Genomic DNA, 18441 nt, shown 5'->3' with positions numbered 1-18441 from the left:
CTCCCTCAGATTAAGGAAGCAGTGTTGGAAAACACCTATGGCAGAAAAAATATTTAAAAAATATTCTAAAGATGCTAAAATGAACAACTGCAACACAGAAAATGTTTCAACCTTGAAAATGTTTACATGTTATGCAATACCATTTCAAAATGTCAAGTACTGCATCACATCTCTTCAGTAGTAGAGTGTAAGTTACCAGTTATATGAAGTATCTGTATGTTCTCCATAGTTTTCCTGACATAATAAAATGATTTCCACATCTAAACCGTAAACCATTTGGTAGCAGAGATTATAAAAATATTCTGGTTCTTATCTCACCAATATGTAGTAGAGTTATCAGTGATGATCATATATAGATTTGTGTACAGTATATCTCCTGTACATCAAATTTTCTAATATCCACAAGGCCACTAAACAGGCACTCCTGGGCTTTGTGAAATTGCACATGCTCTAACATATCTGCTCCACAGACTTCATTTTTCAGGAATAAAGATTTTTCTGCCTGTTGTGTCGGGGTGTGTGATAAAACCTCATCTGTACCCCTGGAAAGGAACACAGAGAGCCAGTGGCAGGTGGGGAAGCCCAAATAACACCCTGCCTGGCTGCTCCCATGCTCATCACAAGAGCCAGCAGAGGTGCACACACACACACACACAAACATGAGCACCAAACCCTTGGGGCAGGTGGAGGAACCCCTATAATTCCATCAGAGACCAGTCCCCTCCCAGGGAAGCCTCAGCCCCATGGACTCAGGGAGACGCCCAGCACCATGGGTCAGCTGGAGAGCATCTTACAGCCTGGGGATGATATCCCTGCCTTGGGGGTGGGAGACACTGTGGGATATAGGAAACAAACATCTTGACATTGTAACAAGACCTGAGAGTTTTAGGGGAGGAACAAAAGGTGTGGAAAAAGGAGGGGTAAAGGTGAATTAGAGAGGAAGAAGCATAGGAAAACAGAGTAGGGTAAGGGGATAAACAGGGCCAGTCACACTTAAACAGGGCTGGTCAGTGCACCTTCCTGTCTGTGCCCTCTGCCTGCTGAGCATCATCTGTCATGCCTTCTATTAAACTCAGTTTCTACCTTTTTTCTTGGGTGAGGGGTACTCTGTTCTCTGTGTGAGCGTATGTACATGTTCAGGGGGGTCTGTGGTACCACCAGCTAGAGAGCATGAGGGCGCATGTGGCAGTGGGTGATTGATTGCCAGCAAACATCAAGCCGGGCTAGCTGGCAACTAGGTGAAGCCATCAGAATTCAGGGTGTGTGTGTGTAACTAGAAATGAGACAACTGGAGGAGCTGGCTACTAGAGGGACAAGAGGTCCATGACAACTGCCCTAGAGACTTTAGGATCCAGGGGTTCATTGAGACACCTATTTGCATGTGTGCATGTTACTCTGCAGGGGGGAGAGCAAGGATCCAGGGTCAGATGCTGGATGGACTGTGTGTCTAAGCTCAGTTACTGGAGGGATCCACACCATGTGTGTGTGCTGGTGCATGCAAAGGACTCTGGACCAGCAGCTGGAGAAGGGTTGCAGCCTCAAGGGCTTGCACACCCAGACACCAGCACTGGGACAGCAAGGATCTGGGGACAGCTCTACTGAGTTGACCAAGCGTCTAAATCCAGCTACTGTCAGTTTTCACACTATACATACGTATATATACATAGATATGGGGGAGGGGGACGTGATGAGGCCATTGGTGGTGCTTTTGTTTGTGTGAGTGCTGACTGTGTCTGTGTTGTTCTGTTCAGCCCTGTGTATAGTTATATACATGTCCTGTTCGTGTGTGTGCTTCCTGGGAATACAGGCTCAGCCTTGCTACTGATTGGACACTGTAGCATGGAGTTAGAGAATCACAGAATCATTTAGGTTGGAAAAGACCGTTGACATCATCATGTCCAACTGTTAACCCAGCACTGCCACTTCACCACTAAACCATGTCCCTAAGCACCATATCTACACATCTTTTAAACACCTCCAGGGATGATGAGTCCACTGCCTCCCTGGGCAGCCTGTTCCAATGCTTCACCACTCTTTCAGTGAAGAATTTTTTTCCTAATATCCAATCTAAACCTTCCCTGGCACAAATTGAGGCCATTTCCTCTTGTTCTGTCACATGTTACCTGGGTGATGAGACTGACCTCCACTTCGCTACAACCTCTCAGGCAGCTGTAGAGAGCAATAAGGTCCCCCCTCAGCCTCCTCCTCTGCAGACTAAACACCCCCAGTTGCCTCAGCTGCTCCCCATCAGACTTGTGCTCCAGACTCGTCCCCAGCTCCATTGCCCTTCTCTGGACACGCTTCAGCACCTAAATATCTTTCTTGCAGTGAGGGGCCCAAAATTGAGCACAGGATTCGAGGTGTGGCTGCACCAGTGCCCTGTACAGGGGGATGGTCACTGCCCTGGTCCTGCTGGCCACACTGCTTCTGAAACAAGCCAGGATGCTGTTGGCCTTTTTGGCCACCTGAGTTGCAGCAGCCTCACCTTTGTCAGGTTATTCAGCAACCCACTAACGTCTTGCAATAATTCATGCACACATATTGCAAATACAGTATTTTTTGCTATCATAGACTACAACACAATGCAAGGCTAAACTAAGAAAAAGATGTGTAACTTTGCAGGCTCATGTTCATTGCTGTGTACCTTCTATTTTCACCATAGCAGAAAGATTAAGAATGTGACAGGGAAAGCTATTCTCATAATTGTTTTGAGTCATTCTTCACTAAGAATTGGTAGAGAAAGAACAATGGCTAGAAAGAGACCAGGAAAAAAGAAATTGTGATCAACATGTATACAATGGCAAACTATATATGATGTTAAAGTTTTAACTTTAGTAAAGCAGGGGAATGCCTACAAAATACAAATTAACTAGGTTTTAGGTACAGCCAGAAATCAAAAAGATGTGGAATTCATGAATTTGGGAGAAAGTCAAGTATAATTTACTTTCCTCCAATAGGTCTGCATGTAGAGATAGGGTTCACTGAGACATGTAATTGAAGCAGGGGTGCCCAGTCCTGACTGAAGACCAACCTGTCTTATTGATGAGATTAGTCTCTTTAAGTAATGAGAATGTCTTCTGGAGATTGCTCCTTATTTTGAAAGAAATATGGACATCTTTCAACAATGTCAAGATATATGAAAAAATGTTCCATGAACTAGAATATATTTGCATCCTTCTACATGAAAATCATATGCCTGGAGAACAAAAGATGAACACTTCTCTGACTTATTTTACAAACAAACTTCAAATTAATACACACTGCATCTTAAAAAGAAATGAAACAGGATTGAAAGCCCCAGATGCAAATTACATTTGTCCTCTTCTGGGGGAATAACAAGAGGTCATATGGACAGCTGGAGACTTTTACAGTTTATAGAGTAAGAGGGAGCACTATTAAGATAACAGCAATTTAGTTCTACTAAAGAGAAAGATGGCGAAAGCAGAGTGATTAATCAACCCTGTATGCTGCACATTATTTGAAAAATTGTTATAGCTTAATAGTTTCAAGATAAACCCAGTGTGATATGCTCACCTTTGCAAAGTCTAAGTCCTGAATTTGGACATTATACAAGATTAATTCTGTTATGAGCACACTACCACCCAATTAAGCTGTGTAAAGAAACAATCACACTTGCCAAAATCCACTAAACTGAAGCTTTCTGCCTAGCTAACATATTAAGCACAAATAATTTATGACTAAAAAGAATTCAACGTTTTAAACCGTTGTCATCGTTACACAGAACAATTTACAGTCAAGAATTACTTTACAGTTGATTGAATATGTTAATGTAATAGTAAAAAAAAAAGAAAGGCTCTTCACTTGTAATTTTTTTTTTTTAATTAACAATCTCCACAAAGCGAAAATTTACTTCAAGCAGGCATCTTTACTTTCTATTATCCTCAAACTAAGTCTATCTTCTATAGAAAATATGAGAGCTGGGATTTTTGAGATTAGGAAAACAGATATTTTTTGTGTGGTATATTTGGGTTTGCTACTATATGCAGAAAGCTAGGTCATCTAAACACTGATTAAAAATATAATTTACCATTGAGGCTGATTCACCAGATCACTGAATTAAAAGTAGCATGGATTTTTACTATGAAAAATGTGGATTAGAAATGAGCCACATACCAAAACAGTCAACACTCACAACTTGCAGTTGTAGGGACATTGCTTCAGAACACTTCCTGAAACTGTGCTGAAGGTATGAGTTTTAAAGCATGGATCAGCTAATCACTGGCTAACAACAGTGGAAGATGAGAGATAATTTAAATGGTTAATTTTGGATTTTTATTAAAGTGAAATGGTGTTCATTCAGGTTTATTTATATTGCTGTAGGAAGAGAGTAGAAGCACACTGCAGCTATTCTAAAATTTTTAAGTAGAATGTAAATACTGTGAAAAAACCCTCCTATGAAAACTGCAGTGGATAACGTTAAAAGTGATGCATAAAGATTATAAGGAAGGAAATATCTTCTATCCAATGTTATTACTAGTGTTGCATTATGTACTGCCATATGTAATGCATTATGTACTTGTCTGAACCTTAAGAGGTTGTTTGCAATGCAAAACATTAATCAATTATAGACATAAAAAATAAGATATCCTTAAAATTACAAAGTGTCCTTGTAAAATAAATTTCAGGTGTATCTCATCTTAAAGGAATGAAGCATCATAGAAATGAGGTCCCTCCATTTCCAAAAAGGAATGAAACCAATATTTGTCTTTTCCACTTTTCAGCAAAATTAGTTTTCTCTTCAAAACTGAGCAGTTACTTTCTTTTGTCTTCTTAGGTTATCCAAGGTCAAAGGATTATGCCTGTCTCTGTCAATAGCACTTTAAATTTTGCCTAATGTCTGAAGTCCTCCAAGATGAAGTCTTATGGCATGGGTAAACTATTTCTTTCTTTTGTATAATTACAACTATTAAGATAAGGACATATGTGCTAACTCTTCTTTCACATTTGAGAACAGCTTTCAGTTAAGTTCTACACCTTTCTAATACTGTGAAATCTACCTTCAAGTGTCATTGTCTCCAATCACAAAGAAATTAGGTCTATAGGTAAGTAATTATTCACTTGTACTCTTTATACTATGTTTCCCAATTCAGTTCAGAACTGCGACTTCATGACAAATTCAGAATAAAGCTATCACTGTGTAAAAATAGTCTTGTGTACTTGAAGAGCTTTATTAACTTCTTAATTATGTATCCCAATTAAACCTTTTATGCAAAAGAATAAAACCTAAACCGAACGGAAATATTTAAGGAAGACAATGGGCTAAGACCATAGATTGCACTTGTTATAAAAGTGTATTTTCAAGAGATTATGTTAGCCACTAGATCCTTGCAAACCTACAGAGCCTACTGATTCTAGCTTACTGCTACAAAATCCAGTAATGATAACTGTGGGTCTGTGGTCTGGTATATTAAAAATGACACAAAATCAAAAGATAATTCAAGGCCAGGGAAAGCAAGACAATAATAAATTCAAACTACGTTTTATTTTGGTCAGTTAAGGCAATGCAATTCTAGGCTGACTCAAATCTCCAAGTGCTTCAAAGAACTCTAACAGACATGCTTTGCATTCTGCAGCACTTACTAACCTTATGGACAAATTATCTTGGACAAATTCAAAATGAAATACATCTAGATGTAGAGAAGGGGTATGTACACACACACACCCACAAAAGTATGTATGATTTTTCTTAGAGTGACAAAAATAACTGATAGAGCAGTGCCTTGCTGGCTTCCCAACAGCAAAGGTTACAAAGATACGAAGAGCGGCACAACAGGCACAGACTGCAAAAGCAAAGCACAGTACCTCTTCCAGGGGGTTATTTCAATGCCACCCAAAGGACCGACTGCCTGACAGTGGGTGGAGGGTATCCAGAAGCCTGTTCCTGAGTTCAGTTTTTTTGTCTGAAAGTCTGCTTCAAAAGATCTTGTGTGTAAGGTAAAGACTAGTGAATGCAGAGAAATTGCTTCTCAAGCAGAGCTGTGGTCTGGCCTAAAATGCTACAGTACGTGCACTCTAAGTAGTTCAAATCCAAAAAGCATGAAGCATTACACATTTTCTGTGCTGTCTACCTGAAGCAGAGGGGCACAGACAAGTGTATGACGTGCTCTCTTTACAGTTCAGTAAGCTCCTCTCTCCCAGTTTGCTAATGGCAATGTTTCAATCAAATGTCTATAGAAAGAACTTCTTGATTGAATCTAAAGGCCAGGGTTATTCACAGGCAATTGAAAATGGAAAGTATTATAATTCTGCAGAATAGAGGCATGAAGGAGTAATTAGATACGTGACCAAGGGATGCTTTTACTTGTTGGATTGACAGGATGGTGATATTTCTACCTACATCCACATACAATGAAGGTTTTTCTTCTGTTTTTTTTATGTAATATTATTTGTAGCACTCAAATATGCAAAGTAGTGCTCCTTCCTAAGGAAAATAAAAGAACACCCCCCACCCCCCATCTAGAAGTTCTTTTAAAGATTTGCTTTCCCCCCTAGTTAAAATTATGTGTTTGATGGGGATTAAATATTCCAAATTGCATCCAGAATTTAAAAGAGAAATCCAGTAAAAAGAAATTACATGTTTAGCTCAAAATCATGCTGGCCCCTTTTTTAAAGATGCTTCTTTCTAAAACAGTATATTTTAAAAGAAAAGGTTTAAAATACATTGATTTTCAGGTAGAAAAGCAATGATATGAAATAGGCGCAAAATATATATATTCGTAAGATCCATTCTGTACTTTTGCTTTCAGTTTTGGACAGCAACATCTTCTTCTCTTATCCATCATACTAAAATCTATTTGTCATCAGATGGCAAGATGACAATTTTTCTCCTTTTGCATGTTTAAGGGAGTTGGTGTACGCTAGTTCATTAGTTTTGTGCTACATAGCACTTTTTTCACTAATGATCTCAAAATATTTTATAAATATGATTAATATGCTTTAAATCAACCAATACTGCTATTGCAAAAGAAAAATCTCTTATCCCACTGCAGAAACAGTGACATGCAGAGCACAGCAGCAACTGTCAGGGCAAACAACATTGCTGTGATACAATTCAAGGGCCAAAACAGAGAAGCTAAACCAATGTGGCTTTCAAAAGCTAGCACACAGCTCTACCAGATTTAGCTTTTTCCATTGTAATTCATATTAACTGACAGACTGAAAGACGAGTTTAAACAACAAAGAAACAAAACTGGTGTTTTAACAATCTGAAAAATGTAAGAGTCATTTGAGATAATAAGGTGTGCAATCTAACTTTCAAGACTATGATCAAACTAATTAAGAAGTAACACATTTATTCTGAAGAGAAGTCAATGGGAAAACAGATCTATGTACTTATATGTCAATTTTTCTATGTTTTAAGACGCTCATTAATAAAAGCTCCCAACTCCAACAGCCCCCTACTTTTGTGAAAATTCAGATCCTACCCTTTTAGACAATAAATTATTTTTACTCCTCTATTGCCACTGCCTTAAAAATTTGCTCATCAATCATAGTTGTATATTGCATTTAATTTTCAATATGTAATGCCAAGTAACTTCTGATTGATTGTAGAAATATGTAAGGCCGTGTCCCTCCTCCAATTTGCTGATTTACATCTAGGCTGCTCCTACATTCGTATTATCCAGTAAAAAACTTTAGATTACTGACTGTCTTTCTGAAATTTGCAGGTTTTCCTCATTCTTTTCAGTCAGATCTGGTGGCATGCTCCCCCTTCCCCAAACTGTCCTATATTTCCTGTAACCCTGCTCAAGAGATAACCACCAGTGGCAGCCGTAATGGATGCATCTGGTCATGATGGCTGCATCCCCCTCAAAGTGGATTTGGGGAAGACTGACAACACCACAACAGCCAAGGGCTAATCTGAGCAACACACCCACCTAACTACAGTGATGGTCAATGTCTGCCTCAAGCCAAATTCGGAAGAAACGAACATCTGTAGCTGGAATATAAATAGGATGATGAGTCAATCATCTTGCTCCATAAACAGTGGACACCCCGGGGCCTGCTGAGCTCTCCTGCATGGCAGGCTGCACATCAGGATCTCCTCTTGACTAGGGATGCCTCCCAAGCTTATTCCTTGAGGTTGAGAGAATCCTTATTGCGTCAGGTACTCCATAAATGCATTGGGAATAAGCGTGCTGAAATGATGAAATCTTACCTAAGTGATTTAAAGGATTGATTGCACATCTATAATTCTTCAGGCATCAAACATCAATCAAGTCTGAGAGTAAGTCTGGATCCAGCTGCACCTGAACTCCCATGAGGAGGAGTTTGGAATGCGAGGGGTTTCTTTCTGAACCTCATGACCCAACGGGAGTGTCTCCCTGACAGTTTTGGCCGACCCTCTCCTCTGTGCAGTAAATATTCAAGTGTACCTCGCCACTGAATCTTGTTAAGCCACTGTGGCATTAACCATTGCCCTTTGTTAACTGACTGTCTCGTTGCTTCTCTCAAGCAATGCCCATGACTTCATCTGCAACATCAGAATTGCAAGAATTTATTTTTCTTTGCAGTCTTTGTTTAAGCCTTTAGATACCTCCTTCTAAAATACTAAATCCAGAAGCACTGCCTGATGGGGATGATGGAGGCAAAAGCTGAAAAGTTACCAAAGCTTCCCATTTCGGCATCTGTACCGGGTTTGCGCAGCGGGGTGCTGGCACACAGGGCCGAGTGCGGGCGCCGCTGCGGGCAGCTCCCCCCGGCCGGCAGAGCCGCTGCCCCCCGGCTCCAGGCCGGGCCCGCCGCTGGCCGAGGCCGAGCCCCGCAGCCGCGGGGGCAGCGCCGCGGGGAGAAGGGGCTGAGAAGGGGAAAAACCCCCGCGGGGGGGAACAGCGGCGGCAGCGAGGGGGGCCGGGAGGGGCGAGCAGCAGCCCCGCAGCCCCCCGGGGCAGGGCCGGGCCGGGCCGGGCCGGAGGAGGCCGGGGGGGCTCCGGGCGCCGCAGCAGAGGCTCCCCGGCAGCCCGCGGGGAAGGGCCGGGCAGGGCAGGGCAGGGCAGCCCCCGGCGGGGCAGGCTGTGCCCCTCAGCCCACGGAGCCCGCGGGGGAGCAGCTCCCCCCCGCAGCCCGGGGCAGGGGGTGCCCGCGGGGGGCTGTGACCCGCGGGGGCCGCGCTGGAGCCGGCTCCGGGCAGGGCCCGTGGCCCCGCGGGGAGGAGCCCGGGCCGGGGCCGGGCTGCGGGCAGGGCCGGTGCCCCCGGGGGGGCTGGAGCCGGCTGGGCCTGAGGGGCTGCGCCCCGCGGGGGGCCCCGCGCTGGGGCCGGGCAGGGGGTGAGGACCCTCCCCCGGCGGGGCAGCAGCGGCCGGGACAGCGGGGGCGGCACCGGCCGCGGCCCCGGGACAGCCCCGGCCCGGCTGGGCGCAGGGGCAGGGCGGCGGCGGCGCCAGGCCCCGCCGGGTCAGCCCGGCAAAGCAGCATCGTGGCCCCACGGTGGCCTGCGCAGGAGCTGTCACACAGAGAGCAGCTTCTGCTCCAGAAAGGCTCTGAGCTCCCGGTGTCCCTAAGCAGGGATGCACCGAAACAGCTGCACGGCCATCTGCACAGCCCCACTCAGGCATGCGTCAAACCATCCAAAGATTTGACTACAGCTCGTGAAAACATACACCAAGCAGTCAGAAAATCACTTCTTCAGGAAACTATTTGAGTGTATCTGCACAGAACTCAACACAGGCAGTAAAATTAGCAAAGAAAATCAGTAATAAAATAACATTAACAACCAATTGCCATCATAATAACAAAAATAATAATAATTAGAAAAACAATGGAGGGCTGGAGAAAGATGAGGAATTCATTGGGACCAAAAGGAGGATAAAGTACATCTTCCTTAGATCTTATTACTGTGAAGAGGGAAGGTAAGGAAGGGAACAACCACTGCACCTGAGTGAACTTATATTAACGTTTAGTTAAGCTGGAAGGAAAATGCAATTCCATCATAAAATAAATAGGAAGGTTCCCATCAGTTTCCAAAAGTAATGCAGCAAAGCTGGCCTTATAGCTATATAAACTTAACTATACTGCATTTTTGAAACTAAAAAAGAAATAAATAAGGTTTATTCCTTGCAACAGAGAGACTATGATTCATATGTTATTAAATTAATGCTTCTCATTATACAAAAAGATCTACAATTTATAGCCAAAGAATAGAGAACAAACAAACTCCCACAAATGTTTAATTGTGCTTAAAATGCCACAGAATAATTCGTTTTGTACCATTGAATCTTCCTATCAAATTTATTCCCACGTCCAAAGCTTGGCAAGCCAAAGTTTTCAAGTCACTGAACCTAGAAACAAAGCTAATTATCTGTTTCTTCTGTTATTCGCTGCAGGCCCAAATTATAAGGAAAAACATAAAAGTACAATAGAATAAGGCCTTTTATCTCATTTAAGAAAAGAATACTGATAAAAAACAGTCCCTCACAGGACTATTTTTTTCCCCCAAACAATTGAGTTGAAGGGATTGATGAGTGTCAACAGTACCAAAAGGTTTAATTACATGAATTTAAATCATTAGAATGTTAATGAGACAAATCATGCAGTTTACCAGTTGTATACCAACTGTAAAAAGGAAATTTCTCTCCAGTGGACCAGTGGAAACATTTCATTTGAAAACGCTTTATGAATGATAATTGCTGCTGGGAGGTGCCCTCCCTCTGAAAATAAGCAGGAATTTTTGGAGGAAGATGGCAGAGAGGATGAGCAGAGCTGTTATGGAAACGGTAATGCATTAAAGGTATATTGCGTAAAACAAAACCGTAAGACAGATTTCTCGTGCTGCTGAGACAACAGCTAAATGCAATAATGAGAAGTATCCATCTGGTATGTAACAACACCAAAAATGGCCTGACCTTATGTAGGGATTTATCAGGTTATCAGTTGTGCCTAGTAATATCAGAGAAAAGTAAGACCATTTTGGTTCACCAAAATTTGCAAATCCATGCTTATTCCGATGTTTAAAATTTGAAAATAATTTCTACATGGCATAAAATAGATTACTTTGTTGTGCTAAATACAATGAAAATTACAGTTATTTAAGAAAAAATAGATTTTCATAAAAGAAAAAAATATTTTTTTTTTAAAGCAGTATTATTTTTTTTTGCAAAAACATGAGTGGACAGCATTAACCAGTTGCCATGAAAAGCATCTTAAAAAACCTCAACAGCCAAAAATCAAAAACTACTATGTAAAAAATTTTTTGTGAGCTGTATCACTTGCATACATACCCACTTGCCAACAAGTTAATTTAGAAATGTTTTTTGTGGAATGCACATTCAAATGGAAGAATGAAAAGACAAGCATCTAAGACTAGGGAAAAACAGGGTATGAGGAAAAGAATGGTATTGTAGGAAACTGGTCCGGTTGGTAAGATCTAAACATTTCTGCCTGTTCTTTCAATAGGAGGCTTCCTGGATTCCAACTGTGCTTTGAGGCTTGACAACAGGAGCTGAATAGCAGGAATCTAAGATGACTCTGGCCCTGAAGATCAGCACTTCTGGGTGTTTTAGACAGGAGGATAGGCTGCTCTATGCCCACTTACATTATGGCTGCTTTTAGCTTTGGACAGAAAACACAATTTAACTTGTGTTCTCTGATCCATAAAATAATTTGTCCCTGTAGTGTTAGAAGGTGTTTGTTTGTGGTTTTTTTTAGTGGTAACTAAAAAAGGAATGATACCTTTCAAAAGCTTTAACAACTAGTTGGCTAACTCTAAAGATACTTAAACATTCACCAGAGATGTGCCTAGGCATTTTCAGTCTTCCTCTGGGCCTGCCTGGAAGTCCTGACAGTGCTGAAAAGGCAGGTGCTTGACTCATGTTCAATTTCCAAAATAATAATTAAATGTAGTTTTCCGTCATCTCTCTGAACTGACCTGTCTGGAAAAAAATATCTCAAGGCTTATCGGCTAAATTATATTTCCTGTGAAATAAAGGATATGATGATAGCTGCATTATCATACACTTAGCTCACCCAGTTTGGTAAGATTTTCCTCTGCCTTTCCAAACATCTAAGAGAAAGGCAAAGCCCCACCAACACCTCATGATGTTATACGCTGTGTTATGTATATATAAATAATATATATTTATATATATATATATCTATCTACCCCACACTGTAGGCTGTACTGGGTCTGGCTGGGATAGAGTAAACTTTTTTCATGGTAGCCCATATGATGCTTGGCTTCGATTTGTGGCTGAAACCACGTCGGTAACATGCCAGTGTTTTGGCTGTTGCTGAACAGAGCTTGCACAGCATCAAGGCTTCTCTCTTTCCCATTTTGCCCTTCCTCCCCCAACTGCAAGTTGGCTGGAGGTGGGTAAAGGGTTGGGAGGAGACTTAGCCAGCAGAGCTGACCCCAACTGGGATCCCCAAAGGGATATTACGCACTGTATGACATCATGCTCAGCCGTAAAAGCTCAGGGAAAGGAGGTGGAAGGAGGGATGTTAATGGTTATGACATTTATCTCCCCAGTTAACTGCTACACGTGATGAAGCCTTGATTTCCAGGAAATGGCTAAATATCTGCTTGCTGATGGGAAATAGTAAGTGAATTCCTTACTTTGCTTTGCCTGCACATGCAGCTTTTGCTTTCCCTATTTAACTATCATCTCAATATACAACCTCTCTTGCCTGCCTTCTGTTTGCTCCCTGACCCACAGGAGAGGGGAGTGAGAAGAGCATTTGGCTATAGGCCAGAGTCAACGCAGCACATGCTGTCCGCAAACCTTTGAAAGGTTCACTGGGCTCGAAGAGGATGCATACACAAGCAAACACATATCTGGCTCAGTGACTACAGCACCTTCCTAGCAGAGGAAACACCATGAAGTGAAACCAAACCAAAGCAGACTGAGCTAGTCCTGGGAGCAAGAAAGAAAGTCTCCCAGCCCACTCTCTCAAATAGTAGGCTGGAGGAAGAAGTCATTTGTCCATGTTTCGTTGTCAGTCTCATTTTGGGGAAAGTTCAAACATACAAATCCTGATCAGAAAGAAATGCCTATTTGTAAAGCAAACCCACCGTATCCTGTGGGGCACTATGGTAGCCTGGGCTCAGAAGATATGCTTCACATCAACATTTCTTAATGGCTAGTCTAAATGAGTCCCTCTTTGGTAGTGCTGCTGTGTCCCACATCTAAGGGACCTAACTCTTCCTGTGCACTGGGTAAGAGCAAGGTGACTAATTTAGAATTGTCTATTTTTACAACAAGCACCTTCTGTTTATTAATCTAGTTCACATCACGCATTGGAGACTTGAAACAGCCCACAGGCACTTTTCAGTCTACTGACAGTATTTCTTTTGAATGTGTTTGGTAATTTGTCCTTTTTTTTTTTTTTTTTTTTTTTTTTGGTTTTATTTTTAAAAGAAAGGAACACTAGTATAAAAGTGGTATAAAAGTGTGTAAGTATTGATAGATTGTGCTATGGGAATGAATCATATTGATTGAACATGTTGTCACTAGTGTAATTGCATCTGTATGTAGGAATTCTAACACCATAGCTGCAGAGTACCCTGGGCACAGGTCCAGTGCTGAAAATGAGAACTGGGGCTTGCAATGTCTCTCTTGGTAGGTCTAGAGAACACAACGTGTAAAATGTCTCATTAAAATAGAAGAAAAGCCATACCTATTGAAAGTGAGACCATAGCAGATGGTTCTGATGTTAGGAAGGAAAACAGAGACATAGAGACGATGGGAAGTCTTTTAAGAAAGCTGAATGCAAATGAACAGAGAAATTTTATTTAACTTTTCCACCCTTCTCAATAGTTGAAATTCCCAACAAAGGATTTAATTCTCTTCGGCTTTACAGCAGTGTCATTCTTCTAAACTGCTCTTGGCTGTGATCTTTACATGTGTTCTGCACATTAATTTCTAAGGTTTATGAATTGTCAGAAACAAACAAGCTGGCCAGGATAACGCCTATTAAACTTCCTCATCAATACTCTTCTAAAAGACAGAACGCAGCAATATGATTGGTGTAGGTGGATAAATAATTAGGCTTATGCATTGGTGTCATAAGAAACAGATGTGGACAAAACACGACAGATGAGAGACATTAATTAGGAGTTTAAAAAAGATAACTCAGACAATGCAAGGAGAAAAAGGAGAAAGATTAGATACTGGCTGGCTAGCTTCACACTACTTACTTTTCTGTCCTCCAATCATTTAAGCTGGTTACTCTCTATATTATGTATTAACTTGGTCTGTTTTTGTGTCCTTTATTGTCAACTGTAGTTGCTTTTACAGTCTAAAATTACAATGATATCAAATGCTTGCAGAAAAGCAGGTTTTTAAAACTTTAATAAAAACATGCATTTATAGTTAAGGTAAAATTGTTTTCTAGAAGTCACAGAAATTAAAAGACATTAATAAGAAAGCATGAAGTCATCTAGTTTGTTCTCTTATTTATTAAGAACAGCTTTCATCTACAAAAGGAACAGAGACAGGGAAATGAAGAGCTGTTTGCACCATTTTAATATTACAATGTGCATCCAGGTATCTTCTTTAACAAGCTAGGAGGGCCCATGCTGATTTAAAACGAAATATTCATATTTTACATTACCGGCAAGGAGAAAAGGCTTAATGAAAGCACTTCCCCCCCCCCCTCCCCCCCCCCCCAAAGAAAGGCTAGTTTTAGTAACTTACAGTTTATGTGTTGAATTCTAAACTACAAATTATGTGTATATAATATGTTCTAATTCATTCAACTGCAATTATCATTCCTGATTTCTTCTTCTAGAAAAGAATTACCCGTGTAACTGTAGAAGACATGATTAATGAAAAGATTTATTTATAACTTCTATGCAATACTGAATAGAATTCCTGTGGGGAAGTAAACAAACTCTATATATTAATAAAAAAATAAATACTTACATAAGGGATTGTGTCCAAGGTGTCTGTGTTGACAATTATAGGGGCAGGGCTTGCCTGAAAGGGGGAAAAATACAGAAAGGAAATTTTAAAATATGAATTTAATTAATATTGAAATACCCATAATGTTACATTAAATTAAAAGTCTAAAGCCTGTTTTCCCTTTGAATTCACATTGTACAACAGAACATAACTTTGGGTATTGTTCAATCAATTAAGGATGGAGGAAATAGATTCTTAGCCTCCAAACCACAGCTCACTGTGGTCTTTCTTTTCAATTTCATTAGGGTTTGGATCACATCCTGAATACATAAAAATACATCATTCAATTTTGAGTAGAACTATAAGAAACATGATGCATTCAACTTAAAGTTAGGGGACCTTGGGGGTGAGGGCTTCAGCTTCCCTTACAAGTGCGCTTGTGTTCCAGCAAAACCAAGATGACCAACTGATCTTTACAGAGGATAAACCTCAACATTTATGTTTACACTACTTATCTGTACTATATAGTTAATTTAGTATGTGTATATGCATATATACGATGATATTTATATGAAAGCTGTATATTCTGCATGGTTCATATGCACTCAGCTGATAGTCAGTTTAAAATATAGACCCACTTTAAAAAGATTTGTGAATTTGTAAAGCTGCCCAACCTGATCTTTAACTTATGGATGAAGCCCATATTCAGGCTCGTTTCCAGCCACCTGAAATGCACTAACCTCCTCTTCTTCCCACACTGGGGTTTAGTGGCGGTGACCCAAGGCTGAGCCCTGGTTTGACCCAGGTGCATAATCTTGGCTCAGGCTCTGGAGAAAACTACAGAGCTGCGAGAAAGTGTAGAGCAGAGTAGAGCCATGCACCATAAGTAAAATGTCAGAGGGCAGGACTGCTACGAAGGGATTGTTAACAGCTCAAGGACTCAGGAGAAGAGGGATCAACACGTAGTTAGAGTAGTAGAGAAAGTGATGGAAGCCACCGCTTCTCTGCCTGGCTAATGCCTGCTTGGTCAGCAAACACTCTTCAGGCTTTTTATCGGGCTGATGAACACAGTAATGCTTAGCACAGTAGCTCATTAGTTCTATTTATCTACATTGTATATTAGCTAACAAACGACTGTCTGTAGTTTAAACTTGTATAGACTGCAGGTCTCTTTGTGCATGGTAGGCACGATTACAACACTACTGAAAACACTGATTGTATTTCCATTGTCAAGTATTCACTGCAAGATTTCAAAACCTAAGTAACATAACCCAAATTAAGAATGTAACATTAGTGCAACATTTCAAATACTTTGAGAATATCAGAGTTTCTTTCCAGTTTTTCAGCTGTTATTGAAAGATAATTCTGTGTTCAAACAAATCATACATTACTGTATAACAGCTACTGATGATTAATGCCGCTGTTTCTATACAACCATGTAACCCGTGAATAAAATCTAAAAATGAAATGCATACATTTCTTGGCATGTATCAGCTATCACAGTAATCAGTTATCAGAGTTTTGATATTAAAATACTTAGTGTCTGAAAAGGTATACACCCATACCCATTTATTCTCATTGTGCCCCATAACTGGACACTTTGGAGTGAGAGACAAAAGCTGAACGCTGTGTGATTGTCATATTTTTAGCTTTAGCCATATGGAATTATTAACTATTTTCACTGAAGTTTAACCAAAGGATTTCCTTTTTAGAATCATAGCCTTTACTTGAATGAATATTTCACCTCATACATTTAAAGACTGCTACCTTTGCTACAGGAAGAAAAAAATAATTTATTTTTACAGCACTGATTTTATCTTCTGTTTATTTTTACATACGGTGAGAAGGTCTAGTACCAAATATGAGCAAAGTTTGCAATCTTCAGAATGAAAGCATCTTTCCACTGCTTTAGAAAACAGTTATTTAATAAAATAACAAACATTTTTCAGAAGTCACTTTCCAAAGCATTCTCATACTATCACCAATTGCTTCTATCCCATTGAGGAACAAAGCCTTATATCTGAACCAGATTTACCTGAAGTAAAACTAAAGAGATTCTCGATCAGAAACTAGTGATTGTGGGAACACTATAAAAAATAATATTCAGGGGATTTGGAATTTCTTTCAAACACTCAGTTACCCCTTTTACTTCCTCTTACGAGCACAAGCAGAACCTGCACGTCCTTCACACTATCAGCTGCAGTTGCTTTCAGTACTGTCGCTGCCTTGCTGGATCCCTGTTTCAGTGCTATACCGCCCTGACTGAGAAAAGTTTTCTCTTACACGGAATCAGAGTTACCCTTAATGCAACTTGTTTCTGCCGCCTTGTACTTCTGTGCATCTGTGCTTGGCTTTGTCTCCTCTCTGACCATCCCTTAGATGGTTGAAGACAGCAATTAGATTCTTCCCACAGCCTCTGCAATTAAATTCTTCCCACAGCCTCTTCTGAACAAACTGAGCTCTCTTTTCTTGAATGTCCTGTGCACCAGACCCAGTCACTGTGGTGTGCACTGTCTTAGGTATCCCTCACCCAACACATGCTGGCATATTGGGGAACCTAGAATGGGACATGGTACTCCTGATGCAGTCTCACAGGTGATGACTAGATGTTCCTCAAGCCACTGCCTGGGCTGTTATTAGTGCAGCCCAGTTTGCTGTTAGCCTTCACCACTGCAGGGGCACATGGCTGGCTCACGTGCAATTTGTTCTCCACTCTACAAAGCTGCTGCCTACCCAGACTGTGCCTGGCTGGGACTCCTGCATCTTTTATTCTGTCCAGGTGCAGGAACTCCTCCTGCCTGTTGTCACTGAATTTCATGAGGTTCCTCTCAGCCCATTTCTCCTGCCTGTTGAGGGGCAACTCCCTCTGAATGGCTGTCCAGCTGTATCCCCTGCACTGCCCAGTCTGGTGTTATCTAAAACCTTGCTGACAGTGCACTCTATCTAATCATTCTGGTAATTAATGAAGATGTTAAACGGCATTAGCATCAGTATCTGTAGAAACACCACAAGTACCTTGTCATCAGTTACTGGACTTGCTGACCACTGAATCAGTTACTGAATTGCTGACCATTACCCTTTGGGTCTGGAGGTCTAGACAGCATCCCACTCATCTTCTAGTACATCCATCCATTTGCAACAAAATCATAGAATCAGACAACTGTTCAGGTTGGAAAAGACCTTTAAGATCATCGAGTCCAACACCTCTCTCTCTCTCTCTCATTCGGCTACAAACCTGAGAATTTGTGCTGAAAGCCTTGCTAAAATCATGGCAAATGACACCTACTGATTTCCCTTCATCCACAGAGCTAGTCATCTCATCACGGAAAGCTGTCAGGTTGGCAAGGCACAATTTACCCTTCGTAAATTGATCTGTCTCTTTGTAATCACCTCCCTCTGCCTTCATAAGCCTTGACAAGGCTTCCTGGAGGCACCGACCAGGATGTTTCCATTTGTTATCTTCCTACCTAATCCTGACCCCCAGGTTCTCATTTGGCCTGTCATCCTTTCCACAGCAAAAGCCTGAGCATTTAAGCTGCTCCTCTGAATAGTGGGATCCTTCCCTGCCTCGCCTTCCTACAGA

The 18441-nt window shown here is 41.2% G+C and overlaps 1 protein-coding gene across 20 annotated transcripts in view; it reads right to left on the bottom strand.

The window, feature by feature from the left end:
- Positions 1 to 18441, bottom strand: part of DLG2 (discs large MAGUK scaffold protein 2) — a 1040391-nt gene that overhangs the window by 409575 nt on the left and 612375 nt on the right. For all 20 annotated transcript variants that reach the window (XM_056327218.1, XM_056327222.1, XM_056327223.1 and 17 more), the window contains one exon: positions 14880 to 14933. In XM_056327218.1, coding sequence (XP_056183193.1) covers positions 14880 to 14933 — 54 coding nt within the window. The remainder of the gene's footprint in view (positions 1 to 14879; positions 14934 to 18441) is intronic.

The sequence above is a fragment of the Falco biarmicus genome, chromosome 2 (genome assembly GCF_023638135.1).
Source record: "Falco biarmicus isolate bFalBia1 chromosome 2, bFalBia1.pri, whole genome shotgun sequence".
Lineage (NCBI taxonomy): Eukaryota > Metazoa > Chordata > Aves > Falconiformes > Falconidae > Falco > Falco biarmicus.
Note: the sequence above shows the minus strand (reverse complement) of the source record. Positions and strands in the feature narration are given on the sequence as shown.